The sequence below is a fragment of the Onychostruthus taczanowskii genome, unplaced genomic scaffold (genome assembly GCF_017590055.1).
Source record: "Onychostruthus taczanowskii isolate IOZ18803 unplaced genomic scaffold, ASM1759005v1 scaffold55, whole genome shotgun sequence".
NCBI classification, from domain to species: Eukaryota; Metazoa; Chordata; class Aves; order Passeriformes; family Passeridae; genus Onychostruthus; species Onychostruthus taczanowskii.
The window spans coordinates 5397807-5418237 of NW_024503124.1; the positions used below are offsets into that span (position 1 = coordinate 5397807).

At 45.0% G+C, this 20431-nt stretch overlaps 2 protein-coding genes across 2 annotated transcripts in view; one reads left to right on the plus strand and one right to left on the minus strand.

Moving 5' to 3' along the window:
- The window catches only part of CFAP61 (cilia and flagella associated protein 61), an 83172-nt gene extending 77251 nt beyond the window's left edge, over positions 1 to 5921 (minus strand). The window contains exons 1-5 of the mRNA XM_041417153.1: positions 5779 to 5921; positions 4979 to 5129; positions 2877 to 2953; positions 2404 to 2471; positions 1246 to 1372 (exon numbers count right to left, since the gene is read on the minus strand). Coding sequence (XP_041273087.1) covers positions 1246 to 1372; positions 2404 to 2471; positions 2877 to 2953; positions 4979 to 5129; positions 5779 to 5921 — 566 coding nt within the window. The remainder of the gene's footprint in view (positions 1 to 1245; positions 1373 to 2403; positions 2472 to 2876; positions 2954 to 4978; positions 5130 to 5778) is intronic.
- Positions 5922 to 7727: 1806 nt separating this feature from the next.
- Positions 7728 to 18495, plus strand: CRNKL1 (crooked neck pre-mRNA splicing factor 1). The gene is made up of 14 exons (XM_041417277.1): positions 7728 to 7810; positions 7974 to 8126; positions 8673 to 8764; positions 8859 to 9017; positions 9345 to 9511; positions 9942 to 10120; positions 10723 to 10893; positions 12030 to 12221; positions 13327 to 13386; positions 14536 to 14616; positions 16249 to 16488; positions 17171 to 17272; positions 17794 to 18042; positions 18243 to 18495. The coding sequence occupies exons 1-14, from the start codon at positions 7763 to 7765 to the stop codon at positions 18408 to 18410; spliced, it is 2061 nt and encodes a 686-aa protein (XP_041273211.1). The 5' UTR covers positions 7728 to 7762; the 3' UTR covers positions 18411 to 18495.
- Positions 18496 to 20431: the final 1936 nt, after the last annotated feature.

Sequence of the window (20431 nt, forward strand, 5' to 3'; positions counted from 1 at the left end):
TGGCATCACCATCTGCAGGCACTGGTCAGTACAGACCGCCCCCCCCAAATCCATACCATGTGCCAGAGACTGCAAGGAATACACTTTTTCCTTAAACTTCAGTTTCCACTGCAGGCATCAGAAATGTCAATTTAATCACCACTCTGCTACCTAGCCTCAAAGAAACACTTATTTTTACTACCTGCAAAAACTCCAGAATAAATCAGAGTTAAATCAAACTACTGCTTCATAAAACATTACCCTACCAGCAGTGAAGAGAGCAACAAGTAACCCAAAATTCGATGGATACATGTTCTATTTCAACCACACTACAAGGAAAACAACAACAGGAAAATCACCAGGCCCCTGGGTCAGAAACTTGGCATTTCTCACATCCTGGATGCAATGCTGGCACAGGCAGAACACACATGGCAGGAAAAACCAAGAGTGGCAACAGCAGTCTAATTCAGCAGATCACAGAATAAACATCACTGACAAAAAATAAGTCTTCCTACATTGTGAGAATCTATAAGATTAGAGGATTTTAGGAAAGTTGGGAAAAAGAAAAGCCTCAGAGACAGCAAGGATAGTGAAATGGTAAAGCAGCAGAAAATATATATTGGCAGTAGCGAAGATGTGAGAAATAGAACAAGAAAGCTGTGTAGTTTGGCTTTCTAAGTTGCAAAAGATATATTTTAGTAAATATTTAGAAAGTTAAATATGAATGGGGCTCTGTGCACTGTCTTTTACAAACAGACCATTGTAAGAGAGAAAAAGCTGCTATTGTTTTAACCAAAACTGTGTGTGCTTCATGTAGTTGGATAGAACTACTGTCAATATGCTTTTGCTCTATGTAATTAGCTGAAACTAAGTCTGAGATTGTCTTATAGTATGTTGCAACATTAAGTTTCCTCGGCCTGCTGTCTGGATAGCGAGCTGCTCGCATCAATCCATTGTCATAGCCACGTAATGAGACTGATGCTTCTTAAATAAAAAGCTCACAACACTATTCAGATGTGGTCCCATTCTGGTCATACCTGTATATAAACTGCCAGAGTCACTACATAGCTAACTAGCATTCACAAAAATACATTTCGCAATGAAATAGAACAAAACCAGCATAATCCTGGAACTACCTAGTTTGGTTATCACAGAAAACCAGAGCAGCCAAGTGAAGCTACTGATGCTGCAAACCAAAGAAGGAAAAAGCTTCAGTTTCCCCCAGCCAGATGTGCTCAGGGAAGCAGAAGCAAGGAGCTGCGTTACCTCGCTTGGCGCACGTACAGCCGTGGGTGACACCGATGCCTCGGGCATGCCAGCAAGGTGAAGCGTCTCTCCATGGGTGAGCCTGGAACAGGCACCATCCTTTCAAAGACATTCCTCACATCCAGCTCTGAATGCCTAAAACCTGTCAGGGAAACAGAGAAACTTCATTATGCAAACTTTAAATTAGCAGCAACACTGTCTGAGGAAAAAGGAGTTTCAAACTTAAACTACAGATAGTAAAATGCTCCAAGTCTTTTAAGTTAGGCAATGAGGCTGAAATGACAGCAGCACAGATGTGTGAGAATCATCACCAAAGTCATCTAATTAATCCAGCATTCCAAACTTGAATAAGCTTCAAAGCAATCAGAAATTGGTAGAAAACAATCCCTATCAGAATAATACAGTCAATTCTCTATGCCTTTGGAGAACCTCTGTCAGGACTCCATGCTGAAGGAAAGCTGATGCTGGTTGCCAGGGTGGATTTGACAAAACCCTTAATTCAGGCCCTGTTTTCTGTAGTTGACACACCACTACAGTCTTTTAGAGTGACTTGGAACCAACATGTCTAGAGGCCAGCATATCAGAAAAGTTCCAGCTCCCTTTTCAGCTCAATTTAGTGCATGGTTGGTTTATTAGACGGAATTCAGGACGAAAATTCCACATCTGGTGCTGTTCTCTGATTAACACGTGTATTCTCTACCTTTGTATCTTTATTCTAGAGGAAATAATCTGAGTTTCCTTCCATGTCTCCAGCCGCCCCTCTGAGCCTCACCAAAGTGTCTTCTTCCAACCTGCACTAGCTTGGCTAAGAGAAAGTGCCCAATTTCAAATCTCTTGGCTCTATTCAACCAGAAATCTTCACAAAACTTGTAGGTATTGACTTTTGAGACCTTTACTCCTTTCTGATTCTGGCAAATTTAAAGATTGCAGGGGATGGACAGATTGCTGAATGGCTGCTGGAGTGAGCATGGAACCACAGGTATCTCTTGCACATGGGATCTTCACAAGAAGATACCTTTAGATTATGTTTTTCACGTGTCTAGAAACTGATAACTGTTCTCAGTATTAAAAAAAGAACACCACAACAAGCTCACAGTGCATATTAATTAGGTTTGCAATTGCTTTTACTTCAAGAATAAAACAGTTTTAAGCTCTTACCTAACCTCTCCGCAGATGGTACAAAGAGAAGTATAAACTGCAGTTCTGGCAGTAAGAGGAAAGCTTTCCTAGACAAAGAACAAATATATTCAGTCTTTCATTATTACACCCATCAATGACAGACAGCAGCTAGCTTTTTTAGTATTTTTTTTCTCTAATGTCTCTAACATTCCTTCATAAGTCCACGTGGCTCCACACTTAAACCATTTCTGACAAACAAGATAATGTGAAATTTATCTGGGTAATTTTGACTGGTTTTTCCTACCTTATTTCTTTCAAATTTCCCAATCTTTACACTTCAAACATTCTCTTTTTTTTATAGCAGTTTCCCAGTGGTGAAATATTTAAGATATCAGGCCTCTGCTGGCAGATCTCTGACAGGGCATCTGGATGAGACTGCTTGAGTTGACAGACGTGATTTGACAGCAGGAGAGGGCACGTGCCTCACTACCCAAGGCTAGACAGGAACTCACCTAACAATTTCTTGGGAACATCCAGCTCCATAATCTTCCTTTGCCACAAAGAGATGCACGAAGAGCGTGTTCAAAGGCTACAAAACAAGGAGTGAAAGTCTCCACACCATGCAGCTCATGTTTATTCCATCAGCCCAAGTATTAGTATGCATATACATTTCCAGCATACACAATCTGCACTCAAGGAACAGCAAAATAGACATAAGTGACATCAAAGCATGTGTGGGTAAAGTTATATTATTGAAGTGCTTTATATGATTTTTATATGATTTTGTGCTTCTGCAACATTTTTTTCTTTCTACTCAGTTTACTATTGTTTGACTGCAATATACATCATACATTTTGTATTGAACAGTATTAATTCTTGACTAACAACATGGAACTACATTAACCATGTGTCTAACAAAGACATTCTTTTTAGATTGAAAAAAAAAAAAAACCCTCAAACCAAAAGGTCACCTGCTTCTCATAATCCTAAAGTGGTTTTTCTTTAAAGGTATTAAGAAAAATTACATATTTTAAGAGGACATTATTAGACACACAAATACCAGGCAGAAACAGGGCAGACTAACAGACACCTTTATCTTGTGCACCTCCAGTAAACATGGAAAACCCCTGTGCTGGAATGGCAAGGGCTATTAAATCAGCTGCTCTCTAGCATATTAATTACAAGTGCTGGGTCAGTGAAGGTCTGCCTGTAGATAAAAATACTTTAAATGGAAAACCTGAGATCTTCTGAATAGTATAATATTCAATTAAAACACCATAGCTAGAGGCACCAACAAACTTCAGCAATTTAAGAGCAAGAATGAGTTCAATAGAGGCTGCAGTACATGGATCAGCATCAGGACAACAAGCTATTGTAACAAACATGCAAAGACATCCCTAAACATCAGGCAGTTTGTGTTTTTAGAAGCAAAGGGAAGAAATAAAACAAATATATTACTGTTGAGGTCTGAGAGGACACCAAGTAAACTAGATGTGGACCACAACTGTTTCTGAATAGTGTTGGTAACCAGAAAATCCAGTAAAGAAGCATCTTCACTTATTCCTTTCTGCAAGCCAATTCCCACTTCCAAGCCTGAAATTAGTTCTGTACTCTAGGAAAAAGCCAGGTCAACTATACATGACAGAATTCCTATGTTCAGATGACCTCAGTTTTGAAAAGCACACCTGCATGGATTTAACCTAGAGTTTACCAATGACATCTCAAGTTATACCCCAGAAAACATTCAGAGCTTCTGCCAATGCAGAAACATAAAACACTAAATCTTCTACACCTCCTTTAGCAAATAAACTCCATTCTAGAAAAACAGAATGCTGTCTCTTTCAAGGTATTTTTCACTACTGGTTCTGGGCAGTAATTAATTTTTCTTGTCTTTTCTCTGTAGGGCCCTACAATAGATCCCACAGAGCCACCAGACAGCCTGAGGGAGATCACAGCACAGCAGAACCCCCAGAGCAGCTGCAGCTGTACCCTGAATGAAGTGGCTGCCCACAAAGTGCTACTCAAGGGACAAACAAAGTCCATTACAAGGAAATCACAGGTCCTTTTTGCACGCTCCCCTTGGCTGCACTGGTGGCGTTTCCTTTAAGAGCACACATTTTCAAACAATGTTTTTGTCAGTTTACCTCCAAGCCATTGCTTAACATCACAGAAGACCCTGGGCAACTGATGAACAAAATGCCCAGAGATAACTGCAGCACTGCCAACACCTTATTATGGCACATGCTGCACACCTTATGAGTGCTTGGTGTTTCACATTTTCTGTATTTTCTCAACAATCCCACAATCTAGTTCCCAGCTGGACTTGGTGATGGGGGAGCATTTGAGTGCTAAACTCCTAAGGGCCTGTTTGTAGTCTGTAGATCCTACCAGAAAGTCACAAGCTCCCCCAAGCAGCAGTCTCCCCACCAGCACTGAACAAGTTCACTGCAGAACTAAAGCTCCCCTTGCCAGCACGAGGGTTTGACAAGGACTCCATCACCTTCTGTATCCTGAATGCCTCAATTCTACTGGAAACAGAGTGTGGACACCCATGTGTATTTTCCATACCTGAGCCTTAAATGAAAGCTCAACTAAAATCACACAATTTACTTACAGTGCACTTATCGTTGGTGTAGTTTTTGTGCAGGAATGGTTCCCATTCAGCCTGATCAGTGATATTCCAATTTGGATAGTCCAGAAAGGCAGCATGGGCTATAACCTCATTCTTCTCATTGCAGATTGTCAAAGCAAGATTTGATAATTCTCTATGAAAACAATTCAATTTTGCACAAGTTGAAGAAGCTCCACATAGAAAAGAGACTGACTGTGAATTTAGCCTGCTGGAACAGCAAAATTAGCCATGTTCAAGAGGGTTCCCAGGATCAGGCCTCAATAAAACTTCATCACCCACATGTTAACTTGGAATTGTTGCTTCAGTTCCACATATTTGTGTTCTAACACTATAAAAATTCAGGTGGATTTTCAAATCCTCAATCATATTAGTAAATTTGAGATGCAAGAACTTAAACATTCCCTTCCATCTGTATGGTTCTTCACACCTCTCTTTTCCCCCAAACAGCTGTTATCCGGGATTTTTGCTATTAAGGGGGAAAAACGTAAGTGACCCACCAGTACCTGTCTGTCACACAGCCTATCTGCTGACTGTTTTTTCTCAACAGCATTTCTTCTGAGCTTTTATAAAAGGAAGCTAGTATAGAATTAAACCTTGTCCACCATGGCAGAGACCCAGGTTTGCACAGTCATGCATGTGACAGACATGAAAGTAGATTTTCTTTCCATTTTTAGAAACAGCACAAAAAGTCATTATATCACACCATGTCAAGGCTCAGAATGTTTTCTGCCATTTTATGTGCAATTTCCTGAAAGGTGACAACCCAAAACACCATTACTTACAAGAGGTAAGTGACATCAATCCTTCCGAAGAGGTCTTCTGTGACAGGGCTGAAGAGGCTGATAATGCCTGGGACATCATGCGACTCTGTCCTTCTGGCAGTGAGCACATCTGTATTTCCCCTTGAGGAGGTTACTGTGGCCATCCCACCAGCCCTGAGAACCAAGGAAAACACTGCTAGCCCCAGCCATCCCCTGCCCAACACTTCAGGGGAGTTTTCATAACTCTAAATTGGAGCAGAGTCTATGGATTTGGTGCCTGGTTCCTGCATATCTCCACACAGATATGCACTGCCTGAACTGCAGCAGGCAATCACTCCTACGGTCTGGATCCTACAGAAGAAATTAATTTTAATAGGCTACACCTGCTTTCCTGTTTATTCATTGGCATGCTAACCAGCTCATCACCAAGAACTTCAAACTCAAAGGACTTCAGTGGGAGGCTCAGCTGCAAACAATCAGGGACAGAAAGTCCCGATTAAACAGCAGCTTCAGGTGAGTTAGCTGCATTTTATCCAAAACTGCTCATCGAATTTCTCTTCGGGTCAACAGCAGGGCTTAAAATTCTGAAGGAATTCAAAGTTCTGTGGCTATTCAAAGTTCTACTGCTTTCCTATACATCACCACTCTGCCAAACACGACAGCCACTTCCAACAGTGACTCCAAATGCAGATGCTCAGTTATTAGGCACCACAATTCCTAACTAAAGTGAAAAACCAAAAGAAAGGCAGATTTCACACCTTTTAAATAGAGTCACATGCACTCCTACCTCTTCCACAGACAAACAGGACATTCCAGCGCGGGTCCTGAAATTAACCTGAAGCAACACATCCCGTGCAAACAGGCGTCAATTTAAAACACGAAAACTAACATGAACTTTAACAGATAGAGTCACATGCACCCTGCATCTTTCACAGACAAACAAGACATTCCAGCGCGGGTCCTGAAATTAACCTGAAGCAACACATCCCGTGCAAACATGCGTCAATTTAAAACACGAAAACTAACATGAACTTTAAAGGGCCATTCGCCGCACTAAGATGACTTCAACTGAGGAAAACCGCTTGCCACATTTTCACAGTCGATAGTTTAACTTGACGCAAAAAAACCAAAAATACACCCGCATCTCCGCCGGCTCCCCTAAACGCTCCCGCAGGCAGAGAAAGCAGCACTTTTACAGTGAAAATGTACCATTCTCGTAAGGAATGCGCTGTTCCTACAGCCACTCCTGCACTGGTCCCGCGGAGCGGCATCCCAGGGACACCCAGCAGAAGGAGCAGAGGAGGGCGATCCCCTCCCGAACTTAGAGCAGTTCCCTCCCGCCGCCTCACACAAACGCTCTCTTGAAGCATAAGCAAGACTTCATGCGGATTTTTTTCGTTGTTTGCAGCCCATACCTCAGGAGGGCTGTGAAGAGCCGCGGGAGGCTGATGCGGGCGGCTCTTGAGGGGCACCCCCCGTGGCGCGAGGCGGGGAGGGGCCGGACTGAGGCGGGGCCGGGGGCTGTACCGCGGGATAGGGCGGGGGCTGGACACCGGGGTTGGGCACAGAAGCTGGACACCGAGGGCTGGACACCGGGGCTGAACACCCTCGCTGTCCATGGACACCCCCGAGGCGGCCTCACGGAGCCCCGGGCGCGAACGATCCCCCCTCAGGCGGGCGGGCCACGCCCACGCACGCGAGCAGCCCCACACCGCCGAGCCGCCAGGAGGCGCCCCGCGGAGCGCGGGCACAGCGCCGGGCACTCACCTGCCCTCTCCCCGTCCACAGAGCGCCCCAAGGACAGGAAAGACGGGGCAGATGGCACAGATCAGCCCGCGGGCGAGACAGACCGAACAGGCGGTCCCACGGACGGAACGGACAGCCCCGCCGCCGCCGCCGCTGCCGCCCGGGGGTCGCGTCGCCGTTACCGCGGCAACGACGCGCGGGCGGCGCTGCGTGAGGTCAGGGGTGCCGGGGCGGGGCCTGCGCGCGCAGCGGCGGCAAGATGGCGTCCACGGCGGCTGGGAAGCAGCGCATCCCCAAAGTGGCCAAGGTGGGCGGCGGGGAGCGCGGCGGGGACCCCCCGGGACCCCTCCATCCCCCTCGGTCCCCACTCGCCCCGGGCCGTCGTGTCCCGGCGCCGGAGGAAGTGGATGGTCTCGGTGCTGCGTTAGGAAACGTGAGCTGAGCCCCCCCTCCTTGTACTTGCCTTGCAGGTGAAAAACAAGGCACCCGCCGAAGTTCAGATCACAGCGGAGCAGCTGCTGAGAGAGGCGAAGGAGAGGGAGCTCGAGCTTCTGCCACCGCCCCCGCAGCAGAAGATCACAGATGTTGAAGAGCTAAATGATTATAAACTCCGGAAGAGGAAGGTACTGTAAAAAAAGCCAACAAACTGGTTTGATCTCAACATTTACATAAAGTACTGAAATTCCATTGTTTTTAACTTAAACAAGATGTAGTCCATATTGCTGGTGGACTTTCCAGGTGGACACCAATTCTTTAAAACCCTTTTTTCATGCTACTCTTTAGCAAAACCTGCAATTTGTAGATGTGTTGCTTGACAAAATCTGGATGCAAGCAACATCTCCCCCATGCCTATGTTCAGAACACTGAAAGGGTAATTATTTACACAATTAATTGGTGTTTTTTGCATTACCAGCTGTATCTTGCCAGCTGCTATAAAAACACTAACAAAAAAAAGTAAATAACATTTCAGTAATGTTGAGTTATAAATCTTTAGAAGTAATTGTTTTGCTTGTGCAGATTTACCCATGGTTTTGCTTGGCTTTTTGCTTTGAAAATGCCTAAGCAAAGCAACCATATTCCTAATGGTTATTAGAATAGCCCATAAGCTATTTTTGATGTTAATGGTCTGCAGAAGGATTTCTGACTTACAGGTGTAACTTTCCCCTCAGACTTTTGAAGATAACATAAGAAAGAACAGGACTGTTATCAGTAACTGGATAAAGTACGCACAATGGGAAGAAAGCCTGAAGGAAATCCAGAGGTAACGATGATGCAGGCATCTCTTAGAACCCTTTTTAGACACACACCAAAGCCTGGGAGGCACATTTTACCTTCCCTGTCCTCATGTTTTCCAGAGCCCGTTCCATTTACGAGCGTGCCCTGGATGTGGACTACAGGAACGTCACCCTCTGGCTGAAATATGCCGAGATGGAGATGAAGAACCGCCAGGTCAACCACGCCCGGAACATCTGGGACCGGGCCATCACCACCCTGCCCAGGGTGAACCAGTTCTGGTACTGTGCCTGAGCAGTGAGATCCCCTTCTGGCCCCAGAGACCCCCCGTGGGGTTATGCAGATTATCCTGCTTCTCCAAGTCTTCTCCTAGTCTGAAAAAAAGTGGAGGAAGGCTGAAGTTTTGGAAAGGTTTTGTACTTTTGAAGCGGCAGGAGCCTTGGGGGAGAAGGATGTTTGTGTGCCTGGATGCTGCCAGTCACTGCTGTGCTTACAGGCATTTCTGGGGTGGGAGGAAATAGCTGAGGGATGCTCTTAGGAAGCACTCCAGAACCCCTGAATGGACGTGTTCAGCATGTGATGGCAGAACCTCCACCTCCTTTGCCCAGGTACAAGTACACGTACATGGAGGAGATGCTGGGGAACGTTGCTGGGTCACGCCAGGTGTTTGAGCGGTGGATGGAGTGGCAGCCAGAGGAGCAAGCCTGGCATTCCTACATCAACTTCGAGCTCAGATACAAGGAGGTGGACAGAGCACGAAGCATTTACGAGAGATATATCCTTTTCAGAGCCTCATGACTCCTGCCTAGGTTAAGATTTCCATTTCCTTCCCAAGTATTCCATGTCCAGCAGTGTCCCTGTGGTGTGCTGGGAATGAGCCACCACCCTGGGAGCCAGCAAGAGGTGTTAAAAGCATGTTTAGGGAAAGCCTCCAGTGGCTGTGGGTCCTGCCACAGCAGTGTCTGTTTAACTGCACTGCCCATCCATCGTTTGTTTCAGGTTTCTCCTCACATTTTCCCTGACCCTTATCCCTTTTTAAGTTCGCAGTAAGGCGCAAAACCTTTTGCGTGCTTATACCCGTCAGCGTCTTCTTCCCAGCTGCATTTATTGCTCCCCACGTGTGCCGTGCTGGGAGATGTCCCTGGGAAGAGCACAGCTGGGGATGTGCCACTCAGGCAGCGCTGTTTCTTTAACAAGAGCTGCACTTGTCCTCGTTCACCCCGACGTGAAGAACTGGATCAAGTACGCGCGCTTCGAGGAGAAGCACAGCTACTTTGCCCACGCCAGGAAGGTCTACGAGAGGGCAGTGGAGTTCTTCGGGGAGGAGCACATGGATGAGCACTTGTACGTGGCCTTTGCCAAGTTTGAGGAGAACCAGAAAGAGGTAAGATGTTCTTGGTAACGCATCTGAGTCATGCCAGTGTTTCTCCCTGAGGATCAAAACTGCAGGCATTTAACGTTCACTGCAATACTCGCAGTTGCCAGCACCTCGTGACTGTAGTCTGAGTTAGGGAGACAGTTTTCTGCTCACCTCTAGTTGCCTTTTCAATAAAATGTGCTCTAGGGGAGATCTGCCAAGCCCAAGACCAACAGCATTGGTTCAAACCTGTATCCTCAGACTGGAGTTTATGGGCCTGCATGATAGAAAACTGGATGTTTTTCACATTCTCTAAGGTTCCCAGGCTGTTATGAAATTGAAGACATTCTGTGAACCCCAAACCACAACCTTTTAAAGTGGTTTAAATATTCTAAGCCTGTAAATGAATAAGAGATGATGGGGGCTGGCATTTTCAGGTTTATTTTTTCCCCCTCAAAATTTACTCTTCAGGGAGATCTGTGTTAGTCCTGTTCTAAAACAATTGCTTACCTTAGGATGTCCCACAGTTTAATATTCTATTAAATATTGCCAAAAACTCATTGAAAAACTATCAGGGAGGACAGAAACTGCTTTGTAAATATTTTTCAAATGATATTTAATATTTTCAGTTTGAAAGAGTGAGGGTTATCTACAAGTATGCCTTGGATAGAATTCCAAAGCAGGACGCCCAGAATCTCTTCAAGAATTACACCATCTTTGAGAAGAAGTTTGGAGACAGGAGGGGAATTGAGGACATCATTGTCAGCAAGAGGAGATTCCAGTATGAGGAGGAAGTGAAGGTATGTGGATCAGGTACCCTCCAGGCTCTCTGTACAGCCAGCTGGTGCTTAAGGGACACGAGTATTTTGTGATATCAAGGCTGATGAGTTTCTAGTTACCCTTGAAAATCAGTCCAAAAAACCACCAGGGGAATGTTCATTTTAGAGCCAGAATTCCATCCCTGGGGAAGAGAATGATATCTGCATTCACTGCTTTTTTGGTTTCTGCTTTCTAATCTGGATTGTGCAGGTGAGGGTTTTGGATTGAGCTCAAGGCTTGGTACCCTTAATGATAATGCAGTTTAGCTTGTAGTTACTGCTGTTAGGAAAATTAATCCACAAACATCAGAGGTTTATGTCCAAAAGGAGACAGAGGAGTCCTTTTACTTTATTTGAATAAAGGGAGAGGCCATGGGGCATTCCCCTGGGATCTCTCAAATTTTTGGAGGATGCAGCCTCCCTTTTTATCCCAATTTCCTGGCCATATTTCCCTTCTCTCTTTCCCCATTGGCTGAGGTACTTGAGAGGTTCAGACTTCCTGATACCCCTGATACCAAAGATTTCCCTCTAATTTATAACCCTCCCTTTTAATTTTTAATTGATATGGAATTTGGGGATTTTTCTTCCCCATTGTTTCTTTCATCTTTCTATGTCGAATTTCATTTATCAGCAACCCTGAAGTTTATTTGTAAAAGCAAATATCTTTTTCCATTCATCAATCAGTGGAATCCTTCCCATTGTTTCTTTTACCTCCCAGTGCTAGTTTTACCTACCAGCAGACCCACAGCTTGTTTGTAAAGGCAAATCCTCTATTCCTCTCACCACGTAAGTTAGGGAATAGCCATTACAGGACACCTCACCTGTGCATAAATACCTTTTTGTGAGAAAACACCTGTGCCACACCTGTCTGCAGTTCAGTCCATTCTGCACACTTCATCGCTCCTCATCCCTTCTCACGCTTTACTTGAATTGCCTTCATTGAGACAACGCTGAGGGCAAAATAAAAACAAAACCACCGGCATCCCCAAGACTGACAGTTTTTGTTAATATTCCAGTGATCTGTTTTAAAGGGGAAATTCTGCCTAAGTAAAGGAATGAGGCTCTGTTGTTTTAGTGACTTTTTGTTTGCTGTTGCCCCTCTGCCCTGTCTCTGGAAGGCAAACCCCCACAACTACGACGCGTGGTTCGACTACCTGCGGCTGGTGGAGAGCGACACGGACGCCGAGACCGTGCGCGAGGTGTACGAGAGAGCCATCGCCAACGTGCCCCCCATCCAGGAGAAACGCCACTGGAAGAGGTACATCTACCTCTGGATTAACTATGCACTCTATGAGGAGCTGGAGGCAAAGGCAAGTAGTGGCAATTCGGGGTTTCCCTTTCTCTGTGGTAAATAGCTGCTGATGTTTTTTAATAGGAAAACCGAGAACTAAGTGTTCTCTGTGTTACTGGTTTTGTGTAACGTGTTATGGGATTTACTATTTAAATAAAGAGAATTTTTCATCTTCTCTTAGGTCACACATGATATACACACACGTGATCAGGGTTTAAGAAGAAAGAAGTTTTTTATTCTGCACATTCTCCAGCTTATATATTCTTAACGAAGCGTGATCTTAAGTCATTAACTATATTACCATAATTTATTATATTCATTAGTGCAAAGCAATTAGCATCAATATAATTGGCAAAAGTTTTACAGAAATTTAATAAGGCACCTATACGCATCTACTTATGCACGTAGTTTAGCTTACAAAAATGTTCATGTATTTTTTCTAATCTGTTTCCATGTTGATGGCTTTGTCTTCTTCTTTGCTATGGATACACTCGAAAATCACCAATTGTTATTTCTTCTATTAACTCAGCTTTGCTTGCAGGCCAGCTCTCAAGGCCTTCCATACTCTTCCAGTTTTCCCTCCTGTGCATAAGGGAAGGAAAAAAACAAACTTGTTTTACCCCAATTCATTCAGAAACACACTGGTAACAAAAGCAGGAGTGGGGATTTCTGGTGGCCCTGGCTGAACTGCCCATGCAGACTGGCTGTTGCCTGAACTTGTGAAATGGTTTTATAGTTAACAAAATCTGTTTGTGAAGCAGCCACGTTGTTGCTATTGTGACCTTAGAGGCTGTGCAAGTATTTATTGGAACATTAGAGCTGCTCTTAGTAGAAAACACCTGTTCAGTGTCTGTAAAAGGAAAAGACTTATTTTTCCTCCTACAACTGGGACACTCCTTGTTTTATTGTCGGCTTCCTAGCACTGAACCTTGCTTTGAAAAGGGTGAGTCTTGTTGATTCAGAAGCTACCACCTTTGAATTGTGCACACTAAGTACATAAGCGTTGCTGATTCTAATCAGCTTGACTTAGATACTGTTCTGCAGTTTTGCAGTCACTGCAAGATTCAAATTCAGCATGATCTCAGCAGTGAACAAAATGTTTTACGTGCTGCCTGTTCTTACAGGATGCAGAGCGAACCAGACAGGTGTACCAGGCATGCCTTGAGCTCCTGCCCCACAAGAAGGTATGGCTTCTCCATCAGTTTGGCTTGAGTTTTGGGTTAAAATGCCCTAGATAAGATCCTTTAGTTCTCTTACCCTGTTGTTCAGGGGTGTAAGCTGCTCCAAACGCTGCTAGTGGGTTCATGAATACTTTGCTTAAAACTTCAAGTATCCCAAGTTTCTCCAAACGTCCACCTTCCAGAGTGGTTTTCAAGCCAAAGTGCAAGATGTCTGTAATTTGCATCACAGAGGGAAACTGCAGGGCAAGCACTGGTGTCAGGAGACCCTCATACATGAGACACAAGGGTTTTTCCAGTATTTTCAAATTACTAAGTAGTTACTAAGTAGACCTTAAGAAGATGACATTGCACATAGTCAGAGAATAGGGAAGACCACTTAGATTTTGCTTGCTTGCATTTCTCCTCACAGGATCAGTTGTACCTGCTCACAGCCCAGTCTCTTGTAGGGCACTTGAGGCTCTGCTTAACTGGGTTAACACCTTTTATAGCATCCAGTGGCCCCGTGGCTACGTTTGACAAAACAGCTGTCAGGTCTGTCTTCCCCATTACAGTCGGTCTTCAAGGCTGATTGATTGGGTTTTTTTTGGTTTTTTGGGAGGGGGGGTTGGGTTTTGGTTTTTTTTTTTTTTGTTTTGGGTTGTTTTTTTTTTTTTTTTTTTTTTGTTTTTTGGTTTTTTTTTTCTTTTTGCTTGTGAACTTTAACTAAAATATCCCTGTGGCCAAACCCTTACAACTGCATTGCCTTGGAATGTCAGAAAATCCTTGTTCATGTTCTTTTTCTAGTTTGTCATTTATTATGTCATCTGAGTGTCAGATTAATCTCTAGTTATTAAGAGCTGATCAGCTATTAATTGATCCAGCAATAGCTTACGTTTTCCCAGTTGATGATTGGTTTAAAGACTTATTTCCTGTGGTTTAAAAGACTTCTGTCCTGGTCATTTTTGCTTTCACCCCAATATATTGTCCTGTCATAGAGGCTGTTTTAGATAATGAACCCTAAACCTTTCAGCAGGAAAACACTGAGATCAAATGAGATATGACTGCTACTGCAGGTAATCTTGTATAGACAGAATGCTTATTTTTTTAAGTAATGTGTACAGTATTATATATTCACTTTCCAGCCTAAATAGCACTTTGTTCTTTTTCTTCCAGTTTACATTTGCTAAAATGTGGCTGCTGTATGCACAGTTTGAAATTCGCCAGAAGAACCTCCCCCTTGCCAGAAGGGCTTTGGTAAGCTTTTGTCAGAGCCATAATTGACTTCACTAACTAATAGTAACACAGGAATGGCATTAAAAGATCTTAAATTGTCCTTTTTAAATTGCTGATTTAATCCACTTAAAATAAAGCATCCAAGAAGTCTGCAGGGGCCAGCATTTACTGTCATGTATGATTTAAAAAGAAATGTAGCTTGTTCTGATGAATTAGCCCCGGGCAGAAAGGACAAAGTGCTGCTCTGAATGCAGAGCACCCACATCAGCTCAGTGCTCTTACAAGTTCTTAGCTGCTGCTGATGACTTACAGTGATACTTGTTCTAACAAGAGTGCTTTAAAAAGCGTTGTAGATGAATGGGAGGTTTGCCTCTAGGAAACTGGGACCTGCCAGACTGTGTGCCAGTCCCAGCTGCTGACAGAAGCAATCACAGGGACTTCAGGCAGGCTCAGGAGCTGCTGAGCAGGTTCACTCTGAATGTCACCACGAGGGGACAGCAGGGTGTGATGGGGCAGCAAGAAATGGCATCTTTTGAAATGAAAAACTTCCTTTCCTTGCAGTTCAGATATTTGTAGTAAGCTCAGGGATAGCATCAGGCATGTTGAGAGAAAGCCAGTGTTGGTAGCAGTTGGGGTGGTTTGACTTTCAAGAGCAAACTGATGGGGTTTCCACCCAAACAGTGATAGGGGGCACATGGAGAAGAACTGAGCATATTCTGAAATACCAGTGCCATCTGCAGAGCTGGAGGCCCATAACAGATAATCCCAAGTGGTGGTTTCCTTCATTTTTCATAAATTCCAAGGTACTAAACATGTAGGAACGTTGTGCAGGAGAACTGTGGTAAGGGAATTCTATCTCACATTACCTCACATTGGCTTGAGGGAAGAGAAGCCACATTACTTAGTAAACAATACTTGTCTATAGAAGTGACTCCAAGGCCAAGTTCACTACAGCCTGTCTCAGGCATGCCCATTCTTAACTCTTTTTTTAGAGTTTCCCAGGCTAAGAATGTAGAACTGCCTCTCACAGCTTGGCTCAGGACAGACAGTTTTCTTCAGAGACTGAGGCGTATCAGAAAGAAAATACTTTGTAAAGACTTTATTCTCCACCTGTCCATTGCTGCCAGCCAGCAGGCAGGGTTGGACAGCCATTCTCTGTACCAGGAGGAACAGTGTGGGGCCACAGTTTGTTTGGTTTTTGTTGTTAGATGCTTGGGAGCTGCTTACCTGGCAGGCTGGTACAGACTGGTACTGTGCTTCCTTCAGGTGCTCAGCTGAGGAACCAGGGTAGGTTCCACTCACACTCCATGGGGAGCCCACATTCTGTAAAAGAATGAGAAGTGACAGATGTCTTCTGCTTCCCAGACTCCTGGTCTGTAAAAGATGACAGATGTCTTCTGCTTCCCAGGCTCTCTGTGTTCGTGGGTGCTCATTTGTTCTCCAGACACTGGCTGAATTTACTACTACCCCTGAACAAGCTGAATAAACAGTGCAAAAAACCAAGTTGTAGTTCAAACACTTAGAAAATCGAGTGGGGGTTTTATTTTCCTGCAAGATCACTAAGGGTTTGGTTTTTTGCTTAGTTGTTTTTTTTTTTTTTTTTTTCCAAGGAAAGCGAACCCGCCGCCCCCGTCCCCGCCTTTTGCGTAACAGGGCACATCCATAGGTAAATGTCCAAAAAACAAACTGTTTAAAGGTTACATCGAGCTGGAGTTACAGCTGCGCGAATTTGACCGTTGCCGAAAGTTGTATGAAAAATTCCTGGAGTTTGCTCCAGAAAACTGCACGTCCTGGATTAAGTTTGCTGAGCTGGAGACCATCCTTGGGGACATTGACCGTGCCCGGGCCATCTACGAGCTGGCTATCGGCCAGCCCCGGCTGGACATGCCGGAGGTGAGCAGGGAGGGGACTCATTCTAAGGGTTTTGTTGCACTGGGTGGCTGATGAGCATTCAGTAATCCACCAGATGAGACGTGAAGTGAAGGCTGAGTGGTTGATGGGCACCAGGTGTGGTGCTGCTCAGCACTAATCCCAGCCTGTGCCACCGAACACCCTGAATCCATATTGTGTTTGCGGGGATCCCTGTGGAAGGGAGGAATGATACATCTGACTCCATGTTCTCAGAAGGCTAATTTATTACTTTATGGTACTATATTATATTAAAGAATACTATACTATACTAAAGAATGCAGAAAGGATACTTAGTGAATGCTAAAAAGATAATAATGAAAATTCGGAACTCTTTCCAGAGTCTTGACACAGCTTGGCACTGATTGGCCAAAGAGTGAAAATAACTCACACCAGAATCCAATGAAACAATCACCTGTGGGTAAACAATCTCCAAACACATTCCACACATGAGCACAACACAGGAGAAACAAATGAGATAAGAATTGCTTTCTCTGAGGCTTCTCTCTGCTTCCCAGGAGAAAAATCCTGGGCGAAGGGATTTTTTCAGAGAATGTGAATGCCACAGATCCCTGAACCTTTTCTCGGGGAAATTTTACCGTTATCTGTTCTTTTCCCCTCCCAGTGAGCTAAGGAATGGACATAATGAGAGGCTTCTCTGTTGCAGGTGCTTTGGAAATCCTACATTGACTTTGAGATTGAGCAAGAGGAGTATGAGAAGACCAGGAACCTTTACCGGCGGTTGCTGCAGCGCACCCAGCACGTCAAGGTGTGTGTGGGCACCCAGCACACAGAGCCAGCCCTGAGCTTGGCCCGTGGGCAGGGAAAGCCTGAGCTGCCTTGGCTCACATCAGCGCAGGTTCAGGCCCATGCCTGTGCTCTGAAGGGGGGAGGGAAGTTCCTGAATTCCATACAACAGGCTTATCTCAGGTGAAAGAAGCTTTTCCAAGCAGCCCCCTTTGCTGAGCAGCTTTGGGATCTTGATTGCTAAAACATTGCAAGGGAAACTCTGATTTTCCAGTGTCACTTGATGCTGTCATTGACAAAATTCACACAGATTTCTCATGACTTGAAACAGCCACAAGAAATTGATCCACGTGCCTTACCTGGATGCTGTGTCCCGCTGAAACGGGCCGCATCTCACTTGTGTGAAAAAAACTGATTTTCTGGGCGTTGATATTTGTTTGTTTTTTGGTGTTTTTTTTGCTGCTTTGTTGTTTTTCACCTCTGCTGTGGCTGTGGCGGCTCCGAGCAGAGGCTGGAGCTGGGCTGTGTGTGCTGTGCCCGCAGGTGTGGATCAGCCTGGCGCAGTTCGAGCTGTCGGCGGGGCGCGAGGAGCGGCTGCAGCGCTGCCGGCAGATCTACGAGGAGGCCAACAAGGCCATGCGCAGCTGCGAGGAGAAGGAGGAGAGGGTCATGCTGCTCGAGTCCTGGAGGAGCTTCGAGGACGAGTTTGGCACAGATGCCACTAAGGAGAGGATAGATAAACTGATGCCTGAGAAAATAAAGAAGAGGAGAAAGCTGCAGGCCGAAGATGGGGTAAGGGAAAATTACGGCAGTAGTGGCTGTGAGCCCTCGGTGGCTTTGTGCTTTAAGGAGTCAGCTGCTGGGCAGGGGATAGCAAACATGGGCTTTAATTTTGTGTTCTTTCTCTAATTACTCTTTCTTATTAGAACCACCTCCTAATAGCCAATGTTAACATGCAAATTAAACTCGCTTTGTGGTATTTTTCTCTCCAGTCTGATGCTGGATGGGAGGAGTACTATGATTACATTTTCCCAGAAGACACTGCCAATCAGCCCAACCTCAAACTCCTGGCTATGGCGAAGCTCTGGAAGAAACAGCAGCAGGAGAGCGAAGCTGCAGCCATGGATCCTGACAAGGACATTGATGAAAGCCAGACTTAATACCTTGCCTTTTCCCACCCCTTTCTTGGGCCACTGTACAGTATTTTCATTGGTGATAAATAAATGTATTTGGAGAGTTTTAGTATTACTGACTTGAGACGGATTTTGTGTGGAAGACAAGCACCATCTTGGGGTGGATTCCCTGTAATAGTCCAGCAGGTGTCCATCAGTTAAAGGAGAGGCCCTGGAAGCAGTGCAGGGCTCTGCAGGTGTCACCAGTGACAGGAGAACTGGGCAGTCACTTCTCTTTCAGCACAAGGGCCTGTCCAAGAATCCCACAGCCTATCCCAGCACTGCTCAGGGACATTACTGTGCCAGGGCAGCAGACCTTTGAGTGAGAGAGAGGTTTCCAGCCATCATCCCTGATGAATTCTCCAGTAATTCTGTTAAATATAAGAGTATTGTGAGAACAGTTGAAAACAAAAAACCCTGTTGACCACAACCTGGTCAACTTCCTGTCCAAGGAAGGATGCTTCTATCCCAGAAAACTGTAAGGGGAGACAACATTAGAAGTCATGTACACTGAAAGTAGGCCCTAGAGGACAAAGCTGACATCAAAAAAAAAAAAAAAAAAGAAAGAAAAAAAAAGAGGACATCAGTACCACACAGTCAGTCTGTGTTTGAACACTTCATGTCCTGGCAGACCCCAGCAGAGCTGTGTCACTGCTCTGGGCTGGGCATAACTCTGACCTGTCCACACTGGCCAGAGCACGTGCCTTTTTCTGCCCCACCTGCACCTCCAATAGCATGTGCCTCCCCTCCCCTGCCCTCTCATCTCTGAGTGTTTCTGCTGACCCACACCCCATTACATTGTAAATCCCACTTCTGTTTTCCCTCTTTCAATCCCTCCTGCTGCTCTTCACACTTTATTTGGATGTTTCCCTCTACTCCCTATCTCTGCTTTTTGATTTCCTTTGATTGAATTGTTAGGGAGTTTTCAGCAGAGGTAAGATTGTTGTGTTTATTTTGGTGAAGTTTTTAGGGTGGCTTTTATTGTGTGGGGTGTGGGGAAAGGTTTGTTTGTTTCTTTTTCTATTGTTTCATTCTCTGAGCGCTGCATTTTCCAGGAATTCCTTCCTTTTTTGAAGATGGGACCTTGCCTCTTTTTCTGCCAGCTTTGCTGCATGCTCTGTCAGTTGCTGGTATTGTCAGCAGGGGCTCAGGTGAGCATCTTGTCTGTGTCTGCACAGAGAGCTTTATCTGCACTCCAGAAAGCAGCAGGGCTGCAAGGCACAGGGTCTTGCAGGGGAAGAGCCATTACAACTCTTGAGTTAAAAAACCGGACTTTTGGATTTGGATTTTCAAGCTGGGTTGATTATTGTGGGGTGGTTGGTTGTAAAAATAGGATTTGGATTTTTTTTTTGCCTTTTCAAACCCTGAAACTCCTGTGAGGAGTGATCTGGACTGACACCCTGAACTCAGCACTTTAGGAGTAAAACTATTCCCCCTCTGGAGCACTAGTGAGACTTGGGGGTTTAATGGATTTTTCTCTTTCCACAGCCGTGTTCCCACCCCATTTCTCTCCCTCTGCCCTCATTTTACAAGCCCATCTTGAAAAGGGCAAACAGGAGGTTTTTATTCCATAACAAGTAAAGCAAAACATATCTGCTCATGTGGCTTCTGGGCAGTGAGTGGTTCCACGGCTGAAGCATTACTTCAGGAGTGATAGCAGACACAGATTTCTGCCTCTTTTCCCTTGGAATGCGTGAGGCACCTGTGAAGCAGCAGCTTTGTGCCAGAGGTGTCAGGCTCTCCAGGAGCACTTGCCCAGACTCATGCCTCTGTGACACCAAGCATGAACCTGAAGTGTTCTTTGAACAATTTCAGCACTAATCTTTTGCACACTTCCAAAATGGGGAAGCCAAGCTCAACAGTGTGGCTCTGTTTTCCAGGGATCTACAGCAACAGTTTTCCCTCACTCAGACTTTACCTTGCTGAACTGAAGAAGGAAGGAATTCTTTCCTGTGAGGGTGGGGAGGCCATGGCACAGGATGCCCAGAGAAGCTGTGGCTGCCCCTGGA

Excerpts from the sequence above, each read along its gene's own strand:
- CRNKL1 (XM_041417277.1), top strand. The coding sequence starts at position 7,763 with ATGGCGTCCACGGCGGCTGGGAAGCAGCGCATCCCCAAAGTGGCCAAG. Across the intron at positions 7,811-7,973 it reads GCATCCCCAAAGTGGCCAAG|GTGAAAAACAAGGCACCCGC; the intron begins GTGGGCGGCGGG and ends CTTGCCTTGCAG. Across the intron at positions 18,043-18,242 it reads AGCTGCAGGCCGAAGATGGG|TCTGATGCTGGATGGGAGGA; the intron begins GTAAGGGAAAAT and ends TTTTCTCTCCAG.